Genomic DNA, 17,306 nt, shown 5'->3' on the forward strand with positions numbered 1-17,306 from the left:
ACAGAAAGTAGTTGAGGCCAAAACATTGTATGTTTTCAAGAAGGAGTTAGATATAGCTCTTGGGGCAAAAGGAATCAAAGGATATGTGGAGAAAGCAGGAGCAGGCTATTGAGTTGGATGATCAGCCATGATCATAATGAATGGTGGAGCAGGCTCGAAGGGCTGAATGGCCTATTCCTGTTCCTAGTTTCTGTGTCTGTGTTTCTAAATCTTGGTGCACAGGACACAATTTCTAAGTTTGCGGATGATAGTGTAGAAATTCAAAAGGACACAGACAGGTTGATGGAATGGTAGGGCAAGTGGCAAATGAAATTTAATATAGAGAAGTGTGAAGTGATTCATTCTGGTCAGAAGAAAGCGGAGAAATAAGATAAAATAAAGGCTATAATTCTAAAAGGGGTGCAGGAGTAGAGGGACTTGGGTGTATATGTGCATAAATCATTGGAGATGGCAGGAAAGCTTGAGAGTGTGGTTAATAAAGCATACAGCATCCTGGGCTTTATCAATAGGGGCATAGAGTATAAAAGGAAGGAAGTTATGTTAAACTTATATAGAATACCAGTTTGGCCTCAACTGGAGTATTCCACCCAGTTCTGGGTGCCACAGTTTAGGAATGTGAGGACATTGGAGCGGGTGCAGAAAAGATTCATGAGAATGGTCCTAGATATGAAAGCTTCAGTTATGTAGATAAATTGGAGAAGCTGGGACAGTTTTCCTTGGAGAATCTTAAGAGATTTGATAGGGGTATTAAAAATCATGAGGGGTCAGGACAGGGTAGGTAGGGAGAAACTGTTCCCATTGGTGGAAGGATCAAGAACAAGAGGGCACAGATTTAAGGTAATTTACAAAATAAACAATAGTAACATGGGGCAGGATCTTGCCCCTATTGGGGGGGTTTTGCAGAAGCAGGCGTGAGGGGGCTGGTTCCTGAACGGCGCGTTGGGGGCGTGCTGCCATTTTACGTGGGCAGGCCAATTAGGGCCTGCCCAGTGTGACACCTGCCAGGAAGCGCAATGTGCTCCCTGTGCGGGCGGGGGGTGGGGGGGTGTGGGGGGGCAGTGGGGGTGGGGTGGGGGAATTCCTTGAGTTGGGAGTGTGCTCTTTCGCGCCATCAGCTCAGGTTTCAAACACTCAATAAAGCTGAGAGAAAAAATTCCTGACATGTCCCCTCATGTGCCATTGTCACATGAGCTGGGACATGTCAATTTCTTTTATTTAAACATTTCATACACATTTTAACACCCTCATGAAACCTCATCCCACTGGTGGATGAGGTTTCATGTTTTTTCAGAAGCCCACCTGAGCTCCCGGCCTGCCCGCCAACCTTAAGGTTGGATGGGCAGGTCCATTAATTACTTTATTAATGGCCTTAAGTGACAGGTCGGCGAGTGTGCAGCCCACTTGGCTCCATGCCCGCCGACCTGAAAATGTAAATGACGCGGGGTGATGTCGGGATGCCCGCCTGATGTCACCCTGCATCATTTTACAGGTCGGCAAGCGGGCCGCACCCCCCCGCTCGCCGACTGGAAGATGCAGCCCATGAAGAAAAACCTTTTTTACACAGCGAGTGATTTGGACTGGAATGGGCTGCCTTAGAGTGTGGTGGAGCAGGTTTAACTGAGGTATTCAAGAGGGAATTGGATTGCTATTGGAAGAATGTGCAGGGCTATGTGGAAAAGGTGGGGGAGTGGGACTAGGTAAATTGCTCCTAAGGAGAGGCAGCACAGACATGATGGGCCGAATAGCCTCCTTCTGTACTGTAACAATCCTGTGATTCTGTGAGTATTGGCTATATGGAAGACCTGCATTGGTGCTGCTATTGGTTAATTTATTATTTCACATTTGGCAGTAATAATAGATTCAATAAATTTTCAGACACTGGCATTAGGAAGATTGCCATGAGATTTCCATGAGGCAAGCACAGTGTCATCGCCATCTCATTGTTCAGGTCCTTCCACTTTTACTGCCAGCAGAGATTAACTGATATGAAAAGTAATTTCTGAAAGAACATTTGCTGAGCAGACATTGGTGTGACTTTCACTTGGATTCTTTTAAAAATTGGGCTGTATTCAAACTGCAAATCAAATGATAATTTCAAACAACCATAGGGAGTGAGAAAAAATACACACTTATGACATGGGTCACATTTCAATCTGCATATCTTGGCTGAAAGTTGGACAGCTGTATCATTGTAGTCATTGGACCAATCCATTATCCAAAATATGAAATAGCTTATAAACTTAAAAATTATATTATTTGTATTAAATAAACAAACAATGTTCATTTTAGAAAATTTTATTTTTTTATATAGTAAATATCTTAAAATTTATCCCAGTTGTTTAAGAGTTTTCTCTGAACAAGATGTACTACATTTGTAACTCATATTGTCACATACAATCTGTTATTGTACTCGAAGTACTGGAAGATCCTAGTAAGTCCTGGACCCTCTGACAGGACAACTAAGTATGTTGAGTAACTCATGGCCAACTCAGTAGCACCGACTGTGTAAATACTATAGCCCAGGGTCAAACATATTGCATTCACAGTGACATCTCTTAAATACAGTTCAATTCAGAGTTAGTTGCTGTTAGTTTAAATGTGATATTGATTTTTATTGGTTTTCAAGCTTTTAAGGAATAGTCCTTGGCACAGTCAAGGTAGATTAATGGTTTGAAAAGAAATTAATCGAGCCCAAACTTAAAAGAAAATGCATCAGCAATACCTGGGCTTTGTTGCATTTCTTTTCAGGCATGAGTTTTTGTCCTAGCAGTATCTGTACTTCTTTATTAATTTATGATAGTTATTCATATGTTATATCATTATACTAGCTTTAGGTACAAAATGTAAAGCGCTACAAAGTAAGTTATTTGAACAAATGTTAAACTGTATGCAAATGCATTCTCTTCTGAACAATTCAATCATGTTATGAATTCCAAATACATTGAAAAAGATTGAACCGGCCCTTAAGTTAAATAATAGCCCTGAGGATTTCAATCTACCATTGATAATGTATTGTACAGGTTCAGTGCCAACTGGGTATGCAAAATGAACAATTGTGATAGAAGATGAAGTTAGAAAATGATATAAAACCATAACTTGAATATTTAAAATTAACAAAATAATAACCAATTAACATGAAAGAGAGAGACCCAAGTATAAATTGAGATTTAGTCTGAGTAGAATAGTCTTGGCTCTTTGTCATTCACCCCATAATTAAATTCTGGACAAATCCAAGTAACAGCCAGCCCATTTTAAATTCACGATAGATACAAGTAAATATGTACTTTACAATGTGCCCAAATACCAATGTTGAGATTTTCAATAGTTTAGTCAGTAAATTTAGGTTACCAAACAATTGGAATGGAAGAATTTCAAGATTTATGTATTTTTCAGCTCATCTTTATGCTCAAAGACAGCTTGTGTAAATTGTTTGAAGACTCTGTCCATATAAGTGGCCCATCGAGGAAATATCCCTTCCAAGAAGCCGATGTGACCACCATGTGCAGTTAGTAGTAATGCAACCTTTGGGTTCTCTTTGGCAGACTGCAGAGGTATGGCTGAAAGAAATACAAATGTCAGAACAGTAACACATGAATTTTTTGCAAGCCATTCAACAAATGAGACAATTATTAACAGTGAAGTGCACTGTAGAGCAATGCTCATGGGATCAGCTTTAATTTAAGAAATAATTTCCACATACAATTCCACTTTAACTCGCTGCATGAGTAAAATGGATCCCAAGATTAATATTTTAGTTTACAAATTAAATACATAGTTGCGATTAAATTTGCTTCTCTTCTCAGAATAGCCTAGAACAAACCACTGAAATTCTGCAATGAGATAACAAGTATTTGGATGTTTGATACATTTTTAATTATTTTCCATCCTTGCTATTTGAGCTGGTGTTAACCTGTTTGAAATAAATGGGTGAACACTGCCGTTCTAAACAAAGAGGCTTTGGAATTTCAGATGAATTTATTAACTGTTTCTGTGATAATACTTTCAAAGTGTAATTACAGATCCTAATTAGCCCAAAGCCCATCTCCACAAGAACACAGCTGATGGCTGCTGGTCTGAACTCACTCTCCTATTGTTTGTCTTCCCCGGCAGAGAAAGGCAGCTTCTCTGTCAGAGCAACTAGATTTTCCAAGGGCCTGATTGGTAAACTGTATTTAGATGCCTGATTGGCTTTCGTTGCTTGTCTGTTTTATGGTGATAGGGTCCAAAGAACAGTGACCTTCTGTCTGAAGTCTCCGAGCAGATGTTCAGGTGTACTCAATCATTTAGGGCCAATTTCCAGTGCTATCCCAATATCTCCCCTATCAGGAGGAACATACCTGCTCTACCTGGTTCCATAAAAGCATAAAAACCTTTAGTTACCTTTTCGTGATCCGAATTCTCATATTGAAGGGATCTAATTGCTGCCTCCTGGCCTAGGTGCCCTGAATAAATGGAAGGTGCTGGCTTTCAATTTGGCGGCCAATGCAGTTAATAGGGAAACATACATGAGATCAATTTCTGCTTTATCAACACTTCTGGAAAAGCAAAACATGTTTGCGGTTGCTTTAATATTTAAACCAATGGAAGTGTTAAATGTTAGGTCAATTTTTAAAATGTTCCTACTGATGCAATTTTTTGTGACATTGGGCAGGATTTTTCATCTGGTGGGCGGGCTCGGCGCGAGTGGGCACGGAGCTGATTGCTGCCCGCGACCGGCTCTGCGCCACTATTTTACACGGGCTGGCCAATTAAGGCCTGCCCAGCGTAATACGGGGCTGGTAGCGCTCAGCGTTACCTGTGCGGGCAGTGGGAGGAGGGAGAGTCGGTGTCAGTGCTCTTTTGCGCTTGTATGGGGAAGTGCGCTTCAATCTCCCTGAGGCATGGAGCTGTCTCAGGGAGATTGAATCGATGTTCAAAAAATTAAATAAGAGGTTTATAAATTGATTTAAACATGTCCCCTCATGTCACTGTGTCACATGAGTTGGGACATGTTTTTACATTAATGAAATTTTAAAATTTATTTAGTAAAAGCTTTAGGAAACCTCATCCCACTCGTGGATGAGATTTCCTAAAAAACGTGAAGGCCGCTTGGCCTTTTTGCCTGCCCGTTAACCTTAAGATTGGACGGGTAGCGTTTATATTAACCTTAATTAAATCCTTAATGGTCTTAATAGGCCACTTACATATCGGCGGGCGTGCAGCTGACTCCGACGCACGTCCGCCGACCAAAACATCACTACTCAGCACAATGAGTTGGGACGCACGTCCGACGTCATCGCGCATCATTTTACTTGTCCGCGTGTCGGGCCTACCCCCGCACGCCTACTGAAAAATTCTGTCCATTATTGAGGAAAATGTTCTGGCCCTGCACTCACGCACACTGGATTGTCTGGTGCAGAAAATAGCCAAAAATCAAACCTGTTGGATCAAAGCAGTCAAGCTTCTTTACAGGTATGTGCCCTTATGGCCCTCCTGATTTTCTGATATTTGCTGTAAAGTGTGGAAAGCAATAATAATTTGTCACCTTTTCTTGCAAAAACTATTTGAGGAGAACTTAATTCAAGGGTGAACCTTTTTCAATATTTAATTGTAGTCTACTTTTTTCTCTTCATCCCTGCTCTGAGAGAATTATTCATTTTATTATAAGGGATAACCCTGGTCTTTAGAGCCACAGCAGAAGCAGAGATGATTCTGTCAAACTATGTGCTAAATAGTCATGCTATATAGTATTTACAGCACAGAAACAGGGCATTTGGCCCAACACCTCAATGCTGGCGTTTGTACTCCACATGTGCCTCCTCCCACCTTACCTCATTTCACACTACCAGCATATCCATCTATTCCTTCCTCTATATCAGGTTTCTTCTTAAATGCATATATGCCATTCGCCTCAACTACTCAATGTGGTAACAAATTCCACCACTCCTAAATTCCTTTTATAACCGCTAGGTTTGGATTCCCCTGGGAGACAAAAAGGCAATCACATGGTAGAGGAAGAAACCTAAGTTGTGAACCTGCTTGTTTGGAAGGTAGCCTTGTGGGAGAACAAGCTGAGGGAAGAAGGTTACCTTGATTGGCTCCCTCTCTCTACCTTGCCTAAAATTGTGTGTGGCTATCAATCTGTAGCCATAGAGCCCTCATCTGAGTGTAACCAGTCTGCATTTGGACCTGTAAAGCTGAGAGTTGGTGAGAACATCCAGGCATCCACTGAGACCCCGTCTTCAAATGAGAGAACTCCAGGTCGACAGCATCGAGACCCTGCTGACTTTATCCTTTATTTTATAACGTCCATCCTCCAAGGAGACACTATCTGTTTGTCCTTTGTTTGTCTGTATGTGTGTGTGCTGGGAGAATTCTTTAGGAAGAGATAGATAGTTATACTTCCCAATTACAATTGTGTGTTAATCAGCACTTGCAACTTGTTATAAGAAGTTTTGTTATAAAATAAATTAAGCATTCTGAGTTTTTGAAAGAAACCTGGTCAGAGTCTCTTTTCTTCTGGGTAGTAGAAGTATAGGTACACAATTGGCCATTTTGGTAAGAAAATTAAACATTTAAATTAGTGGTATGGCCTACAGAGTAGCGGGACTTGATAATTCATGCACTCCTCCTATCGCGATTGTAACAATATGTACAGGGGCAGCCTCGGTCATGTGGTTAGGAGTCAGCTGTTGTGTCTCTGTCAGAGGGGCCATGACCTGGAGGCACCGTAAGGGAATCACCCAATATCATCCCTAACACCCCTTTCCACTCATGGCTGATCTGGATCTCTTTGCTCACCAAGTGTGGATGAGCACTTGGCTGCATTTGAATGTAACATTCAGCCATCAAGGCAGCTATTTAATCAATCCTTTTAATAGTAGCTACCATTGTTTTGTGCCTGCATCTACTGGTGGGTCGGATGCTTCTGACTCTATGTGAGGTTGGCTATTGTTTCAATGGAGGTGGTCATGCACTCATATGCCAGAGACATTACAACGCTCATGTATGCGATTAATTCCTATCTTACGTGCAAGATACTACAATGCCTTTGGGAATTCAGACAAATGATCACACATTTCCCTTTGCTTCCCTTCAAGTACCTGCTTAGTGTATGATCCCTGAGATTCAGCATCTGTGTCCAGCTGAGAATATTTTGATGCTTCCTCAGGCCTCCAATGGGGACTTTCTATAGCTGTCTCTGCCTCCAGCACCAGTTCCTCTTCATATGTGAAGTGCTGCTCGCCTTGCACCACCCTTTCCATTTGTGTAGCTGGAGCCCCCAAGATAAGTGTATCTGCACTGGTGGAAGGTGCACATAAGTCATGTGATGGTGCATCCTCAGAGAGCTACTCCTCCTTTGAGGACTGAAATGCCTCCTCCCTCATCTCTCGCTGTGCCTGTGGCAATGTTCCTGTGGGAGATAAAAGACAAGTGTCAGTCCTGCATGTAGGTGGCAGAGAAATCAAGTCCTTGCATTTCGCTGAGCATTACATTTTTCATATTGGTGAATAGGGTTTTACAAAAGCCACATGTCAGATCCAATTGCAAGGTCAGAATCTTCTGGCTGGCGTGCGGGTGGCGGAGTCCGCATGCCAGCGCTTAAAATGTCGCGCGCTGACATCACGTGAGCATCCCGATGTCAGCGCGCGGCATCGCGATATTTCGGTCTGCGGGCGCACTATGCAGCAGGACACGCACCCGCCATTAATTAAAGGTCTTCTTAAGGCCATTAACTCTCCAATCAACTAGGATTTTGAGGAGCCTGTGCGAACTTCGGCTCGGCGCACAGGCCCAACGGGCAGGTGGGTAAGTGATTTTTTTACTAACCTCATCCAGTGGCAGGATGAGGTTTGATATCAGCTTTAAAAACTTTTAATAAAGCGTTTGTGTTCTTCACTAACATGTCCCATCTCATGCGACATTTTCACATGAGGGGGACATGTTAATGATTTTAAAATTTTTCTATTTTTGGACTTTCACAGAGTTTCAGCGATCTCCCTGAAGCAGCACTTTGCCTCAGGGAGATGTGCGCTCTTTCGCGCACATGCGCGAAAGAGTGCACTCTTGCAGTTGAGGAATCCCCCCCCGCCCACACAGGAAGCGCATAGCGCTTCCCATTGGGCAACACGCTGAGCGGGCCTTAATTGGCCCACCCACTTAAAATGGCGGCGGTGCCCATTTAGGCGGCAGCGATCAGCTGCCTACCCGCTGCCGAGTCGGTCGGGCCAGCCCGCCCATCAAGGGAAAAATTCTGCCCCAAGTGTAATGGAATGCTTTCATCAAGTTGCTGTGGCACCTCCATCTCTCCATCGACGACAGCTTTCATTGAAGCCGATTTCCAGTCCATCTATCTCCATTGAGGATGGCTAAGCATGCAACTCCAACCCGCTTCTGCACCTCTCCTGGGAGTTGTATGCTCTCTTCTCTTGCAATGAGAAAACTTATGAGGCAGTCCTTGCTTAGGACATAAGCATGACATTTGAGGAAGATCATTGTGGGATGGGGAGCAGCAGGTCAGCACTTTGCGGGTTAGTATCATGGCTGTCTATGGAGAAGTTGGAGCCTGGGCTGTCGTTCTTATATGTGGTTTCAAATAGAATGTTTCAAAGGATGTATGCTGGAGAAAGCCACAGAAGAGAGAGTGATGGCTGCCAGCTGCAAGGCACTCACCTTGCCGGATCGCAAGAGGTCTTTCAAGTGTTTCCTGCACTCGATCCATGTCCTCCACACTACACACTGGCTGTTCACCTCCTCTGTGACCTCCAGCCAGCCAAGTTTGGTGAAACTAGCTGGCCTCTTCCTGCCATCCTTTGGAAAGTGCACCTGCCCTTGTGCCCTCACAGCTTCCACCATGACCTGAAGTGCAGTGCCTGTGAATTGGGGAGCTGCTCTTCCCCTTCAGGCATCCATTTTCCACCTTCTTTTGTGTCAGCATTTGGGCTTTTGACTCTTCACCCTACCCGCTGTACCCAATTAGATACCAATCTTGAAAGTGACCACTTAATTGGCTGGCCCCGCAAAACTCACCTGGAAAGTCCACTGCTTGGGAGGGTCGGCTTGCTGACCTAGAAATGGTCCCACCGCTCTATCAAAATCTAAATCTGTAAGATTCCACCCTTTTTCCAAGGAGTAAGTGGCCTCCTTATTCCTCCTAATATAAGGTACCACCTTGCATTTAATCCAAATTGAAATCAATTTTCCATTCAGACATCCATTGTGGAAGTTTGTTAATGTCTTCTTGTATTTTAGCACTCTATAAATTATATGACCCCATACCTCCCTCCCCCCACCCCCAATTTGGTGTCACCACAAATTTTGATACATTAAGTCCCTGTTTATCATTGTCCCATTTTACACTGTTTCACTTTAACATGAGGCAGTTAATGGGACTTGTATTTTTGTTTAGTGTTGCGAGTTTTGTTTTGGGCCTGTCTGATGTGAGGCCGTGTGACCCAATTGGCGTGCCATTTTGGAGGGGTCTCTCCAGCTCCCTAACCCACCCTCTCACCAATCTTTCAATTCACTGAACCTCCCGCTTCCCCCAAGCTGAAGCTGTTCCTCCTGCCTCTCAACTCTCATCACCAGAGCCCTCACTCACAGCGAGGGTTCAGGAAAGGGGAGCTGTGAGCGAGAAAGTTGGGGAGCAGGCGATTTGTTGAGAGGAAGGACGGGTGAGACAGTGGATTAGGGCACGGGACAGGAACGAGAAGAAGGGTCTGCAGCAACCAGGAGGGTCAGAGAGCGAGATTTTGATGAGCGGGAGGTTTGGGAGGCAGGATCGGCATTGAGCGGGAGGTAAATACAAAGTTACCATATTTCTTCTATATTTTAAAATTTATTTTATTTTAAAAGTTATTTCATTTACCAACATAGGAATTTAGCAATTTAAAGTATTTCAACTTACAGGGTATAATGTTTTAATGTTTTTTTCTAATGTAGATGCTCCTACTGAACCTAATTACAGCTTTTACATTCTTTAATGGGAGAATGTGATTCGCTTAAAATCATTTCACTTAAACTCACGATTTTCAGGAATGCAACTACAACTTGAAATGAGGACTTGCTGTGTTATGCTTCCTATATGTTTTCAGGTCCTAGCCAAAGAGCTTAGTCAAAATGTGAAAATGGCTTTTGTGGCTGCTTTGCAGATAACTGTTAGTACAATATGCTTAAATCTACCCAGCAGGAGCCTTACTTTCATGAAGATGTTTTTCTCTATTTTGGCATTCACAATAAGAACGACAGTTACATTCAGCTGATAAAGTTACCAGCCTTTGCTTTTGAAACAACGCGCTGAATCTGCTGCGGAGTGGCAATCATCGCCGGATTGCCACTGCGCTCTTTTTTGCACTAAAGTGGAGCTCCGCATTTCTGACCTAAGGCTTCCGAACCAGGTCCCTTCAGAAGTACGGAGTGTACTTGTACTCGGAGTCCTTCATCGTGGTGCACAATCGTCAGGGGAAGCCAAGCCACGCCCACTTTTAACTACACTAGCTGCCGTATTTTGGTAAGTCTTCATTCACTTATAAAATGAAAAGTTTTAGGGCATTTAAACAGCTTTTCAGTGTGTTAGTGAATAAGTGGGAGTGAGGTAAGTGGGTAGGGTGGAAGGGTGGGTAGGATGGCAAATTGGCAGGGTGTAAATGGTGTCGTGAGGTCAGGTTGGGTTGGGGGGAGTGGGAGAGTCAGGGGGTGTTGGAGGGTCACAGGGTCGGGGAGAGTCAGAGGGTTAGGGAAGGAGTTGGATGATTGGGGGTCGGAGGTTCGGGAGAATCAGAGGGTCAGGGAGGTAGTCAAAGGGTCAAGGGAGACTCGGGAGGTCAAGTGGAGTTGGTGTGTCGGGGGAGTCGGAGTGTCATGGGGGAGTCGGAGTGTCCCGGGGGGTAGTCAGAGGTTTGGGGGTGGAGTCAGAAGGTCGAGGGAGAGCCCGAGGGTCAGAAGGGAGTTGGGGGGTTGTCAGTTGTATAATTAGCCAAGCGTTAGACATGGTTTTCATCTGTCTAACATTCCCTGGGTAACTATTCAGGTAAGTGAGCCATAACCCTCCGACGTCTCCAATTCTAACTCAGAATTGGAGACATTTTCGAAGGTTGCAGGGGAGCAGGCGAATTGCCCATCGGAAGTTGAAACTTGCCAGGCAATTCCCATGGAGTCCTTGCATTGGGACTTCCGAGGGGTCCAGTAGCGCATCCTCCGGGGTACATCCAGTCTCCAATCATTTGGAGACGGGAAGATCTGGGCCAAGATTACTCAGTGCCCTGCTTTGCACAAAATACAAATGTTGTCTGGGTGTCCTGTTATGTATTTCTGACTACCAGGCAGCAGAGAACTCTGCACACATTTACTAACTAGAATCACCAATAGTTGACTAGTAGCAACACTGGAAATAGCAACATGGAGCTGAAGTCAAATAGAAAGATAAAGGGAGGGAAACAGGGAAAAAAACAGAGGGGAGGCAAGCCAAGATACATTTAACTTTTACACATAAATAATACAAATTATCAGCTAACATCAAGTGCAGAATTTTGCCCTTGTTGGGTGAGCTTGGCGGGGGCAGAGGGGGGTTTGAGAAGCACAGAGCTGTCTCAGGGAGATGAACAGTTTTAAAAATTAGAAATAAAAATTTTAAAAATGTTATAAATGGAATTTAAAAAATTTTATTTCATTTTTATTTGATCTTGGAAACCTTATCCCACCAATGGATGAGGTTTCCAAAAAAATGCAAAAGTCGCTTGACCTTTTTGCCTGCCCGCCAACCATAAGATTGGATGGGCAGTGAAAAATTTGTTTCAATGACCTTGCTAATGGCCTTAATAGGCCTTTTGATTGTTGGTGGGTGCACTGCTGACTCCGGCATGTGTCCGCCGACCCAAATATTGCGCGACTGCACGTTGACGTCGGGATGCTCGCCCGACGTCAACATGTGTCATTTTACGCTCGAGTGGGTTGGGCGCGTGCCCACCCGCCGAGGTAACAATTCTGCCCCAAGCATTATTGAATCACTTAATTTTAAAGCACAGAAAAGGCCATTCAGCCCATTGCAATTATGGCAAATGTCTGGAAGAGTTGTCCACACGGTATCTGTGTCCTTTTGCCACACACTTATAATGTTTTCTTTAAATATTTATACAATTACTTTTTAAAAGGGGTCAGATGGAAATTATTTCATTGATGCCATGCAAGAATCATCTGTGAAATGCAGCTGATTGGGGCTGAATAATATAATTGGAATATTAGACCTATATTTTGGAAATTTTGCCTAGTTAACTCAGGGGTGAGGGAGAAAATTTACAAGGATTTATTTTCTTAGAAATTCAAGAAGAAATTTTAACCCCCAAGACTGGCTGGGTTGGGGGTTGAAAGTAATTTAAAAAAAAATTCAAACCCACCCCAACCTGCCCACTTCTGGTTTTAATGGAGACAGGTTGCTGGGTGGGACTGGGGGGGATCCAAACCCCTCTTAAAGGCAGGTCAGTCAGTAAAAGCTTTCAAGACAACTATGGCCTCCATTTTGAAGGACTTTAGTTTTTATCCATGGAGGGTGGGCTCAGGAAACCGAGCAGGTAAAGAGAGATAGGTAGAGCCAGATCCATGAGGTAAGTGCTTGGTGTGCAGGAAGAGGAGGGCGAGCAGGAGTGTTTCCACAGGCCCAACAAGCTTAGTTCTTTACAGGCCCATGATTGGCCAATCCCCAATGATCTCCAACTCTCCCCATGATCGCCAACTCTCCCACCCTCCAATTCCCTTACCGACTTCCACAATCTACCCCCAATGATCTACCTTGCAACCTTCATCTAAAGAGCCTAATCTCAATCTCCTCACCCTCCCATGATCTTCACAAACTGCATCACGATCTTTCTCTCCTTCCCTCCCTCCTCTCTTTTCCCTGGCTGTGGTTTGGTGCTGCAGGTTTTCTATAACATCATCAACCAGGCTGGCAGTTGGGTGGGAAACCTACTGAAAGAAATGTAAGCGCGTCCTGCTATTAGCATCAGCAGTACATTCAGGAAACCCATGCTTCTAGGTTTCCCAACAGAAACTTTTCCCCCCACTCTCTTCATGGCCAGAGGTAAATATCAGGAACTTAGATACCCAAGAGATGAGATACATTGGACGGAGTCTATCATAGGCCAAACTGAGTGGTTTGCAGAAAAAATGAATGAAATAATCTTGATCTAATTTTGATGCTATTATACAATTAGCTGTAATTTTGTTATTGTTCAATTCATCTGCAGTAGTAAGAGGTAAAATATAGTTAAATAAGAAAACTTTCTCCTGATAATGATAATATTGATAGTTAGGCCATTTTAAGCCATTTTACTAAGGTAATCGATTTATTCCAAACTACTTGTGAGCCCTTCTTATGGTGAACCATGGCATAGCCCTACCACTGGTTGTGCCATGTTTACAACTGCAGTGGCTGCCTGGTGCTACCCACTTTCTGACACTTTTTTTACTCACTCATGGAACGTGGTTGTTGCTGGCAAGACCAGCATTTATTGCCCATCCCTAATTGCCCTAGAGAAGATAGTGGTGAACAGCCTTCTTGAACCGCTGAAGGGCATGTTGTGCAGGTGCACCAACAGTGCTATTAGGCAGTGACCTCCAGGATTTTTATCCAGTGATGGTATTGGAATAGCGATATAGTTCCAAGTCAGGATGGTGTGTGACTTGGAGGGGAACTTGGAGGTGATAGTGTTCCCATGTGCCTGCTGTGCATGTTCTTCTAGGTCATAGAGGTCATGGGTTTGAAAGTTACTGTTGAAGGAGTCATGGTACTTGTGCTGCTGGTGTTCCTGTTGCTGCTTCTCTTGTTCCCCACCAGAGGTTCAAAGTTTAGCTGCATAAGTTGCTCCCATGATTATAGCATGCAAGTGCAGATCAAAGTCAGCAAAATCCAAGTTAGTTGAAATGATCTCCAAAATATTGGAAATTACCTGTACAGCCTTGGAGTCTCAAAGGAGGTGTTTGTATGTGAGCTGGTGGAGGTCTGAATGAGTCATGAGATGGTGATTTCTCCAGAGCACGTAGCCTCGTCTGAGGACTTCTACTGCTCCAGCTGCTTTGTCAAGCTTGGGGAGGGAACAGGCGCAAGCGCGACTTGAAAATTGCGTTTGCTGCAGGAATGCAATCTTCAAATTGCACTTGCACCCGTTCCCTCCCCACCAGCAATTGAAAATCCAGCGCTGGTATTGTGCTTGAATGTATGTTTGGAACATTTAGTGTGTATGTGTTACGAGAGAAAATAAGGGACGGAATTTAATGGGTGGCAAGATTTCTCGCCCCATCACTCGAACAGTGAGGAGCACATCCCTGCCGATTATGGCAACCCCGCAGTCATTTAACGCTCCTAGGTCTGATTAGGCTAATTTGTTGGGCCTGCCCCCACTCCCCATCCCTGAACTCCTCCCCCGGCCTCAAAATTGAAGCTGGACGGGAAGTGGTCCTTCAGCGTCAATTAAAGGGCCTCAATTTGGGTGAGGGAGGGCAGGCCACCGTAGGCCTTGCCCACCCCCCTAAAGTTGCAGAAAGGTCAAGAAATCACCAGGAGGGCACTGGGAAGGCCACCTGGGTAATTTGATGGGCCCCTCCACCTGAAAACCTACCAGTGGGGGCCTGTAAAATTCTGCTCAAGAAAATGAGAAGGATAGTGCTAGGCAGGAGGTTAATGGAACAAATGCAGAAAATACCGGAAACAATTCAGCTCAATGGAGATTTCAAACTTTAAATTACTCCATTCCTGCCAATAATTCTTGGGGTGGCCTCTTTGAAGGAACTCAGGGCTTAATGCAATGGGGGCCTGCCCCTCATGTGTGTCTGTTCCCATCTATAAGCACCTCTTTGTTTATAAACTGAGAAAAGGAGTTGAGAGTTTGAAACAGTCAAAATAACATTTACTAACACCCATTCGCCCATTCTGCAGACCATCATAATCGATTACGTGTACATATATTCATGCAATTTTATTTTAACAGATTCTTTGGATGAAGAGTATCGGTGTGACAAAAGTTATAGGTTTAAGTTGCAGCTTCAGAATGGTTGTGCATGGTAAGCATTCAAAGGACTGTAAGATAGTCTGAGTGGAAGGAAAGAATTTGTGACCAGCATATATTGTCCATCTACTTTGTACATAATAATGGTGAGTAGTTTTACCTTGGTTGATTTGGTGCGATCTTTAAACATGTTATGAATTTGCTGCAGATCTATTGGATGTTATGCTGGAGTACCATTTATTTCCATACACCGTACTGTTCTCCTGTAGCAGAGTGCCCTAGAGAGTTAAACCAGGTAACCTTCCTCCAGCATATTCTGCTGCTGCATCTTCAAATCATTAGGCACATGCCTTAGACGCATTCTAACTATATCTCAATATGTCTTGAATTTGCTGACCACAAAAACACAGCCCCCTTTAAGCTACTACTGCAGTTCTTTAAATCCCTGCATCAGCACTGAATAATCTGCTCCTAAAACAGCAACTTCCTAATTACTGGTCTATTACATACCAGGAGCTCATTAAGCATTGACAATGAGACCTGACCCTGGAAGATTAGGTGGGCTCAGACCCCACTGCGTGAAAAACCCTCAGTGCAAGATTTCCGGTGTCTGCAGCTGATCAATGGAAAGTAGTCACTAAATTTCTTGTATTTTTTTTAATAACATGTACAAGTTGATGTACAAGTTTAAACTACGTAAATTATAAGGAAAGATCCTTTGACTTTTTGCACATTAATGTGTGTGAGCAGATATTTGAAAAGCACAAGAAATACATTAGCTCACTCCATCATTTAACAGCTGGTCCAAAACAAAATCAATACAAAGCACTTTTCAAGGACAATAGACAATAGACCAAGAGATCCACAATCTAGTTGAACAAAGCTATTCCATTTGTTATGGAGTCAAGGCAAACAACTTAAATTTTGCTTTACATCAGCGAGATTTTTAAGCCTTACGATATCATGCCGCACTCTATTACACCTAGATCGCTGCACTTTTTATTTTTAGGACTGGAAAATTTTCTAGATAAATTATTCAGAAATTTAGGTAACTAATAAGACCATAAGACATAGGAGCAGAAATTAGGTCATTCGGCCCATCGAGTCTGCCCCGCCATTCAATCATGGCTGATAAGTTTCTCAACATCATTCTCCCTCCTTCTCCCCGTAACCTTTGATCCCCTTACCAATCAAGAACCTATCTATCTCGGTCTTAAATACACTTAATGACCTGGCCTCCACAGCCTTTTGTGGCAATCAATTCCATAGATTCACCACTCTCTGGCTAAAGAAGTTTCTCTTTTTTTCTGTTAATACAGGCTTTCAAAAGCAGATAAAAAATCTGAACAAAAAGTATAAAAGAAAAAGAATTGCTGGAGATCACTGAAAGAGTTAATTATGTTAAGCAGTTGATGAAGTGTACTGCATGAATATGTTCTGCATGATACAATAAGTACATAGAAAGTAAAAACATTGCACTATGAACTGATTTTTTTCTTTTTATTACTGAAACCATACTATAAACAAATAGACAAATGTTTATATCATCAATCTTTTCCACTTACCTAATTCTTGCTTTCAAATGTATACTTAGATTGCAATTCTCTTCATGTGTTTAAAAAAGTAAAAAGAATCAAAATCAGGAAAAAATGATAGGGTAGAAATTATGTGACTGCAGCAGTTTGGAACAGTCCTGGGGATCCTGCTGATGTGCCTCTGAAAATCCCAACACAGACCTAAATCGACTGAGAATGGGAATAGGTCCCATTCTGGGCCAGTGAAAGCCACAACAATTTTGGAGATGATGTCCTCCACCTCTGCTCTGGCTGCAGGGGGTCCAGTAATCTCACCACTCCAGCTTGGGAGGCGGTGGCAGTGGTAGTCAATGCCAATGCTGCACAGAAGAGGTTGGCCGTCCAGTACAGAAAGAGGATGAATGATCTCATCTGTGCTGCCAGAGTAAGGCAACCATCTCATTACTCTAAACTCACACACTCACAAGGCCATCACACATTCACTGGCATCTCACTCACTCAAACACACACCCTCACATCGCCATCTAGCCTCATCTCCTCTGGAGACTGCCTCCTCAGCCTGCATCATCTTGAGGCCACTTGCACAAATCAACAAGTGCCCCCACACACACCCTGGGATACGCTCCTTCCCCAGTACAGCCCTCGCCCTGCAGCCTCTTCTCTTACCTGAGGCCTCTTTTCCCCCTTCCCCAAACAAGTCCTAGCCCCACAGCCATTGAAAAGCCACCCCCACCTTACAGCTGGTCTGGTAGGTGGAGACCTGCCCATAAGCCCCCCTAAAAGTGATCTGGCGTTG

At 43.6% G+C, this 17,306-nt stretch overlaps 1 protein-coding gene across 3 annotated transcripts in view; it reads right to left on the bottom strand.

The window, feature by feature from the left end:
- Positions 1-2,283: 2,283 nt before the first annotated feature.
- The window catches only part of abhd3 (abhydrolase domain containing 3, phospholipase), a 94,607-nt gene continuing 79,584 nt past the window's right edge, over positions 2,284-17,306 (bottom strand). For all 3 annotated transcript variants that reach the window (XM_078540625.1, XM_078540626.1, XM_078540623.1), the window contains one exon: positions 2,284-3,557. In XM_078540625.1, coding sequence (XP_078396751.1) covers positions 3,379-3,557 — 179 coding nt within the window. In that variant the 3' untranslated portion in view covers positions 2,284-3,378. The remainder of the gene's footprint in view (positions 3,558-17,306) is intronic.

The sequence above is a fragment of the Cetorhinus maximus genome, chromosome 4 (assembly GCF_964194155.1).
Source record: "Cetorhinus maximus chromosome 4, sCetMax3.hap1.1, whole genome shotgun sequence".
NCBI lineage: Eukaryota > Metazoa > Chordata > Chondrichthyes > Lamniformes > Cetorhinidae > Cetorhinus > Cetorhinus maximus.